General features: G+C 28.6%; 1 protein-coding gene across 1 annotated transcript in view; it reads left to right on the forward strand.

The window, feature by feature from the left end:
* The first annotated feature begins 6,024 nt into the window (after positions 1–6,024).
* LOC108750798 (pyrroline-5-carboxylate reductase 1, mitochondrial-like) overlaps positions 6,025–9,291 on the forward strand; it is a 7,845-nt gene continuing 4,578 nt past the window's right edge. Inside the window, exons 1-3 of the mRNA XM_018490549.1 lie at positions 6,025–6,226; positions 7,920–8,013; positions 8,693–8,886. Coding sequence (XP_018346051.1) covers positions 8,802–8,886 — 85 coding nt within the window. The 5' untranslated portion in view covers positions 6,025–6,226; positions 7,920–8,013; positions 8,693–8,801. The remainder of the gene's footprint in view (positions 6,227–7,919; positions 8,014–8,692; positions 8,887–9,291) is intronic.

The raw sequence follows: 9,291 nt of genomic DNA on the forward strand, positions 1-9,291 counted from the left end.
TTCGCATGTGTGCGTTTACGCACGAGTATCGTCGAGTGTCGTCGAGTATCCCCAGTTCCCATCGTTCTCTTCCCAGCTATGTTTTTCTCTCCTCACTCCTTTTCGTTTCGATCACTTTCTCTTTTTCTCACTGATTTCTTACTTTCGGGTTTGTCCAAGGCTGCGTTCGTTTTGGCGCTCACAACAAACCTGTAAGCGTCTCATTTACCTTTAATATTTCACGAAGGATGAAATAATGTTTAAAGCGCTGTGAACGTCGAAGTAGCCTGTCTAATCCTCATTTTCACTAATATAGATTAACTTCAATCTTGGTTCAATTTACTCGTCATCTTTTTTTTAATTTTTGAAATTAGAAACCGATAAAGTAATAAATTGAATCGAGAAGTTAATCTATCTTGGTAGAAACGGCATAATTTTTATAATTAAAATAAGATAAAGAGTAAATTCAATAAAGATAAAGTTATCGACATTGGGAAAACGTCAAACGGATATAATTCTAAGAACTAGGAAAAGATAAAGAATTCACAGCGAAATTCTTAAAATTAGAAAAAGATAAAGAATAAATCGAAATTAAAGTTAATCTCACATTGATGGAACCGAACCTAATGCCCGCTTCTATTAATGTAGATTAAATTTAATTTCGGTTTAATTTACTGTTGTCCAAGTACTTGTTTTCTAATTTTTAAAACTAGAAAAAGTAAATCAAATTAATCAAAAGTTAAGTTAATTTGCATCGGTAGAAAGATACATATTAAAATAGAAAAAATGAAGATTAAATTGAACCGAGATTTAAGTTCATCTGTATTAGTGGAAGTAGGCGTAAGTGCAATATAGCTAACTAGGTCACTAAGTGCAGTGCAACTAATAAAAGTCTTCAAGTCTGAAGTTATATAGACACTCAAGTCGGGTCGGAACGATTTAACAATCATTCAGTTTAACAATTTGATAATTTAAAGATTTGATGGACTACGTACAGAAAATTGTGACGGATTCTCCTGTTAATTTAGTTATTTGTTCTTTTGTTTACTAATTACTAATTTACTACATCATAAATTGATTTCATACGTTATCATGAAAATTTGCATGAAGACTCGCGTTATGTAAATGTCTGCTTGATAATATACATATAGCTAATTATCTTAGATAAGATCTTAGATAAGATGTATATAAATAATTAATGTATATGTATATATAATAAATACGAGAACTCTAGTAAGGTAATATATGCTGCAGGATTTTATCATGTGCATGATTGTACATAAAAACTGTTTTTTTTTTTAAATCATTGCGTAAAGAAACTTTTAAATGCTTGACGAGTATACTTTATATGTATATTAATTGTTTCCTCTATTTATTTGCGTTTCACAGAAATGGTTCTTTAACTATTGCTCCAGCTCTTTATCGATACACGAAAATGATTAAGAATAATCGAAAGGGGATGTGGAACATTTTTTTCGAGCGAAAGGCTACTTTCACAAATAGAAAAACAAACGCATTTAATAACGCCATGTTGTTTCCTATTTTTCGAAGCATGACGTATGTATAATGTATAAACTTACGTATAATTTTAAGCATCAACTGGATGTTTTAAAATTCACGAAACAAAAAATCACAGCAAGAATGTTCTTTAAAAAAATCAATTAAAAATAGTTTTTGTTCTAAATACAATTAAAAACAGTTTTTGTTCTAAATAGTAAGACAAATATACTAGTTATTGGATAGTAGAGACATGACTCAATTATTAGACGAAATAACAAAAATATTAAATATAAGCTTTTAATGATACGTATGATTCTAAGTAAATTCGTTGTTTGTAAACATTTTATAACAAATTTATTTAGAGTCGTTCGATAATTACATCATGTCCTCCAACTGATACATTTATTTCAGCTTACTTATTACTTTTTGAAATGTAAAGTCCACTTTGCAGGTACATACAGTTTTGAAGTATACACGTTTAAAATTGGCCAATTAGGAGATACGATAGTGTCACGAGTGTTAAGTGTTTGACTATTATATTTTTTTATTATAAATTATGCGTAAACAGCTGCCTGTTTGTGAACCATGTAGTATGTGCAATTACTAAGCCTGATGAAAATAAAAAAACTGGAAATAGAATGTGAAAGAGACAGTGACTAGAATAGAAGCGCAATCAAAACTTCTGATAGGCAAAAGTTGATACGACGAGGTGTAAATACTTCTTTTACATTTTGTTTGTTAATACGACACACGAAAAAACTGTAATGCATTCGATTATGCATTCTGAGAATTACGTTAAGTCATTTATAGAGTGGACTTTAGTGACTGACGAAGCACGTTTTGACATAATTGACGAATGACGTAGATATGACCGACAATTGCGACAAGTGTTTTGCGGAGTGTATTTATTTAAGCGATAAATTATCGTAAATAAGTATCTAGTGCAAGCCGGATTGCCTGCTATATTTGCTTTTATTTTCGTATATATATATGATTATATATATATTGTATATGTATAATAAGAAAACAAGCGTTTATTCTCGGTTATTCCCTGAACGGCCTGAATGTACGCCAATAGAACACGTAAGATAATAGAAACCCTTCAGTCTGTGGAAAATACCATGGCGACCAGACAACCGATAAGTATTCATAATCGATTCTTATTACAAGACCGTATGTTAAGTATAGTTTGAAGTTATCATAAATCAATTATAAAGTCGTATGTGAGTGAGTCTATCTTGATTGATCGCGAAATTAATAATATAGTAATAGAATAAGAATATTGTTGAAGAAGATTCCAAAGAGAGTCGAAACATTCAAGAGATTTCTCAAAATTAGAAGAGGTCTCAATTTTAAATAAAGAAGACATCTGTTCATTAAATGGAGTAACAATTTTACTTATTAAAAAATTTTTGTGCACCTCTTTCCGCACTGACTCCTAGTAGCCTAGATTATCTTTGTTTTTGTTTTAATAGACATTCTACAAGTCATTCTCTAAGCTTAAGTCTTAAGTCGTAAGAAATTGATCAATCACAGTCGAATATGAGAAAAATAATCGACTATGATTGATCAATTTTTTCGGCTTAAGATTTAATTAAAGCTTATATATAATGACTTATTGTCTTGTAAAAGCCTATTAAGCTCATTATAAAACATTACTTAAAATTGTCTTCAAATAAAAACTATGAATATCGACCTAAATCTTTTTTAGTTGTATTTATTGGATTCATCTGTTTTCTTTCTTTTTTTTTATCAATGTGAAGAAAAAAGATAAATTGTTCACAAAATTGAATCAAACGGAAAAAGCCTGATGTTTGGAATTATGTATGAACGTAGCCAGAATTTCTTTTAGCGGAATGAGGGGACCAAATTAGAAACTTTTAAATCCGGGAAAGGAGGTGAATAGTCGAATGGTATGTATTATTTGACTTGTTTTGTTTTATATTATTATTTTTAATTAATTACTAGCAAGTAAAAATGACAAAATCACACATATTTAATTTATTAATTTACTTAATTTTTCTCTTAAAATTGTAAATTGATTCTTTGAACTGAAAAAAAATGAAATTTATATCAGTCAGAGTTAATAATTGTTTTTTTTTTATAATATTTTTTTTATAGAATATAAATCATTTGCGTATTTAAAGCACTAATTTGCGTATATGAAAATAATTCCGAAGCTTTATTATAATTAGCGTCAGTTAATAATTCACTACAGTTTTGACAAATGTCTGTGAATGATTTTACCTGACTGAGTGCTAATCAATATAGATTAAACCTATATTAAATTGCTGATGAGGTCACCAAAGAGAATTGAAACGTTCAGTTTATCAAGAATTTGAAAGAAAGAAGACATCTGCACATTAGATAAAATAAAGATTTTTTTGATACTTTAACAATTTGCGCATTCTCTCCTGTACTGACTCTCATTAAATGTTGTTTGTTATTTTAAAGAAAGAGAGCCCAGTTAAACACATATATATTCTTTTTAAATTTATAACACTAGCCATTCTCAGAAAATCTTTCCATTTCTATTAATATAGATTAACTTTTTAATCTATATTGTTTAATTTACTCCTCATCCTTTTCTAATTCCTAGAACTAGAAAAAGATAAAATATTAAAATTAATCTACATTAGAGTAGATAAATAGAAAAAATAAAATAAAAAAGATAAAATATTAAAATAAAAAAGATAAAATATTAAAATTAATCTAAATCTTAGGTAGAAACGGATTTATAACTTTCAGTTCCAATTTTTTTCTCTTTCCCAAAACTAATTTCTTGTAAATACTCATTAAGCATAGTAATACGTTCAAGTAGTTTTAATTATTTTCATTCTTCTTTAAAATTTTGGTTACGCCTATGGAATCATAACCCGTTTATCGTTTCAAGACAAGTTTTTTGCCGTCATAATCTCAAGATTAATGAAAGATTTCATTAATCGAAATCGTCATTGAGACACGATATTGCATGCTGAATTGCGTCACATTTGCGATCACAAATTAGACAAACAAAGAAAGTGTGTCGAGAACAGATCCTATAATTGAATCTTTACTACTATTCTGTGCTGTTCTGTATCAATTTATTTTTATGTACATCTCATAATCTTTTGTTTCAATAAAGTTATTATTATTATATTTATGATTCTATTGGCAGTGTGCTATAACCATATCGTTAACATTTTATTTATTGGAACCTTACCCCAATCGATCAATAAACAATTAGTTGACATCAAAATGATGATAAATAATTAAATAAGATATTGGTTAATTGAATCAATAATTGACTAAGAAGCAAAACAAGTCAAGATAATATAAAAATTATATTAAAATGAAATGTGACTCATTAAAAAATAATTTGTTTTATGTTGCGTTCGGAGAACATCTGCTATTTTCAGCGTTATTATGTCATTCTCAGTATTCTTATATCTTCAGTGTTTATTAAACGTAAAAAAATATTATAATAATGCAATAACACATCAGCATAATACTCTCTGAACGCAGCTTCACTTTAGAAGCGTCATTTTGATATTATTATGATTAGTTCGCTTGAGTTTTTCTCGCATAGATTATTCGCGTGAATACAAAGTGCTGCGATGCGCTTTGAGAATTTTATTTCTGATATTTATCGGAAGTACACATCGGAAAAAAAGACAAGAAGCCGAATCGAAACACAATTTGCTTTTCAGGGAAGAACCTCTAGCTCTACAATCTATTTTACGCGAGTTTCATTCGTTTCACGGGATGTATTTGTATATACTTTACAAGATTTTTTATTGACAATGTATAAATAACTACCAAAGGAAAAAAAACAGAGAACAAAAAAGATATGAGCTAATACATTTAGTGAAGTATTTTTTATTTTTACGATTTCTCGCAATTTATTTTTCCGTTCGCCTTGAACAGAAATAGGTTTCATATATTTCATCAACAACTTAAGTTTCAAGATTCTAGTTATCTCGTAGTTATCTAGACTAAGGAACAGTTATGGGAAAAGAGCTGCTTAATGAGCGTAACGGAAACCGTTCGCGTGCTAACGCGTGCAAGAAACACGGTTGTGGATTAGATTCTTGAACTGTGAGGAATGTACGATTTTTATTGCGAAGGACTTCTAAATAAAATGTAGAATTCAATCAGATTTTGCGAGTAAACCTTTATTAGCTTCCCGATGCATTTGATATAATCCTATAGGCGCAAATATTATTTAATATTTTATTTTATATATTATTTAATATTTTAAGCATATTCTTAGAATATTAAATGTCCATTTAATGCACTTTTGTTACACATGCAGTTTTAAAACACCGGATCTGTTCATCAAATTGTAAATGTACGATTTTGAAACGCAATCGGTTTCTTGCAATATATTTAGACATCGCGTCTAGATAAGATAAAAATTGAGTTATCATAAATTTCTTTTTTGTGTGGCTTCTCGGTGATATCTGCAACGTCATCTATACATCTTGGGTGCAACACATTCGTTGAAAACGTCGATAGTATAGAACTTTAAAATAAGCAAAGAAAATTCATTGCTGCTGTAACCTACTGGTTAACTCCATTTTTCCTTGATGGACTCATTGAAGTGCCGAGTGCTTTCCATTTGGGGTGCGTTTGGAGAGACACTATCAACGCCATTTACGCCATTCTATCTTCATTGTTCATCAGACGTAAAACAAGGATAGAATTATATAAATAGTGCTAATAGTGTCTCACCGAACGCACCCTTAGTGACATTAGTTTTACGCAAGTATAATTCTCCCTTTTTTTTCTTCTTGTCTCCCTATCCTATCCATTTCCAATCTCCCACTTTCTTAGCGATTCCTTCACTCTGTGTATCGCAGCCAGACAACAAAGACATTTCTTCGCAATATAGCTTCTTAATTTTATACTCTTTTGCCAACTTGTAATTCTTGATAGAAGAAATTTTGTACAAATACAGTTTTTGTGGTCTTTTTTATCTGTCGGATACCGCAATATTGTAATTTTAAGATATCTTTAATTACAATTTTTAATTTTTATGTATAGTAATCTACGGACTTTTATTGCTTTATATTCAGTATCAGTATACTTAATGATCTGAGTTTTCTTGGCTTCAGATATCGTATTGATGTAATGCTTGATTTCACTATTTTTATAGATTTTTACGATGCTTGTGATTATTTTGCGCATTTTTACACCAATATGGACTTTCTTTATTTCTTTTATTTTACATCCAACATTTACGCTATATTGTTGCGGACGTAATATCATATTCATGATGACAGGATACGATTGTTTAGATGGCTGCTTATTATTTTATTAGTTGATTTAATTTAAGTATATTATTTCATCTTTTTTATGTAATTTTGTTTATATGTAACATTGAAGAAGACCCGATCGGGTTCGAAACGACGTTTGTTATTTGTTATTTACTTTAGATCATGATAATTATATTTGTTTCTTATATTTACACATTTACTTTGTTGTTTTTTGGTTCATAGCCTTTCTATATACTTATTTTTAATTTATATTATTGAATCATGTTATATGATGCATTATAATTCTCTCCTTATTACTCTGTGGATGTCAAGAAAGATTACTATCCATTTAGGCCCAGTTCCAGGTTCAATTTATTTTTAATCTCTATCCAATTCTAAAATTGGAAAGATATGAGGCATTAAGTTGAATCTCAATTAAGAATTAACAGTGAGACTTAACAGTTGTGGAACTGAACCTTAATGACACAAGTCGTTATCTTTATTATTCCACGGAATACCAAGAAAAATAAAATGATGCTTATATCAACTTGTGTCACTAAGTAAAAGACATCCAATGATTGTATTATTAATGCTCGTTTCTATTAATATAGTTCAATTTTAATTAATGTTAAATGGAGAAGTTAATCTACTGCATTGATAGAAATAGATATAAATGGAAAGCACCTATGTTCAGTGCGAAATTATATATATATATATATATATATATATATAATATTTATGTGTATATATATATATATATATCTCTCTTTTAGTTGGTGTTGACTGGATATATATGAGTAGTAGAATATTATTAGAGAAAATAATATTAGAAAATTATAGATGTATTAATAATGTTAGGGAAATGTATTCTGATTTAAGCTTATATATATATACTTTTTTCGCATTATATAAAATATACATTGGAATACTGGGGATCGTATCTTTATTGTAACTTTAGCAAAAATGGACATATTTCAATTACAATAAATAATATTTATTTTCAATTGATGGAGAATCGATCAAAAAACAGCCTATAATTTATAAAAGTCGATAGAAGGAGCTCCGAGATATACAGATTAAAAAAAAAGTCCAAAAACGCCAAAAAATCTCGATACACTGAAGTCTCGGGAATCTTAATGTATATCTAGAGTTTAGTTTTTCTCAAATCTCTATCACAGATCCATTATTTATTCTTCGTTTTAGGTAATTTACTTAAAAAGAGATATAATTGAGCGACGACCGCAAGTGGGGAGAAATTACTGTTCATTTGGATTCCGATTAGATACTTGGATAACAGGTAGTTTTCCATCACAGAGATAGGCCAATATCTTAAACATATATATAAGAACGATCGAAATTGGATGCATATAGTAATAAAAGAACAGAGGCTATTTGCACACACTGCAAAATACTAGACTACTACGAGCGGATAAATAATATATATATCTGAATGTCACAATCAATCTTTATCAGCAGTATCTCATCTATTACTTTGCTATTATCACTGGATACGTAAGAAAAACTTATAAATATTTAATTCTTGTCGTATTGTTATTCTTCAAAAGCATTATCTGCATGTGTTTTCTTGGCTGTTAATTAGATCGAAGAGCGTGTCAAATACATGATGCAAAACTGAATTAAATTTCTAATTAATTTTAAGAGATATTCAATGGAATTTTATTAATATCAAATCTATGATACACACAAATTGTGACATATAATATTTTATAGCATCAAAAATAAGGAACAATATATACTTATTATAATATTTTACTTTGCAATTATAATATCTACTCATTATCATTTTAATATATTTACATATAATAGATATTTCATTATTAATGCAGCGAGAATCATTGCATATCAATAACTAAATTTGCATTGAAATGAATTTTATCATAATTCATGTTTTATTGTTAACACATTTAATTATATTCATTATTATTAATATATCTTTATTAAATTTTTCTTTCCAGATTCTGTATAATCCTAAGAAGAAAACAATTAATAAATAAAAAACGGAGATTCTTGGAATTTTTAATTTAGCGAACTCTGTTTATTTGTTACATTAATTGCTAAGCAATTATGAAAATGACTGTCAGTCTGAGAACAGTGGGTTTTATGAAATTAAGTCATCGTGTTCGACAGAGTCTAAACATGCGCAAATATGGTGAGTCTTTTGTAAATATGATTATCTTGTTTTTATAATAAAATCGTTTTGACCTTTTAATTTTTCGGTGCTACTTCTGAGTATGGCATGTATATATATATATACCCAGTTTTCTTTCTGCAGTGCTTCTTCATTGTCTTTTTTATTTTTTAATAACTTTTATCAATAAAGGTACATGCATTTATTTGATATCGTTACGTTCCTTAATGTTTGGCGTTTTGATTGAAAACAATTCTTCATAATATGTTCACTTTTATAAAAATTATAAGCAATAGAATTGGGTTGGGTATATCATGTTCAAGTGTGTCGTTCCATAGGCCCATGCATTTTCATAATGCATGGTAACCTTTAATCTATAGGTAACCATATATTATAAAAACGAATCACAGTGTATATATATATATA

Source organism: Trachymyrmex septentrionalis, unplaced genomic scaffold (assembly GCF_001594115.1).
Source record: "Trachymyrmex septentrionalis isolate Tsep2-gDNA-1 unplaced genomic scaffold, Tsep1.0 scaffold37, whole genome shotgun sequence".
Lineage (NCBI taxonomy): Eukaryota > Metazoa > Arthropoda > Insecta > Hymenoptera > Formicidae > Trachymyrmex > Trachymyrmex septentrionalis.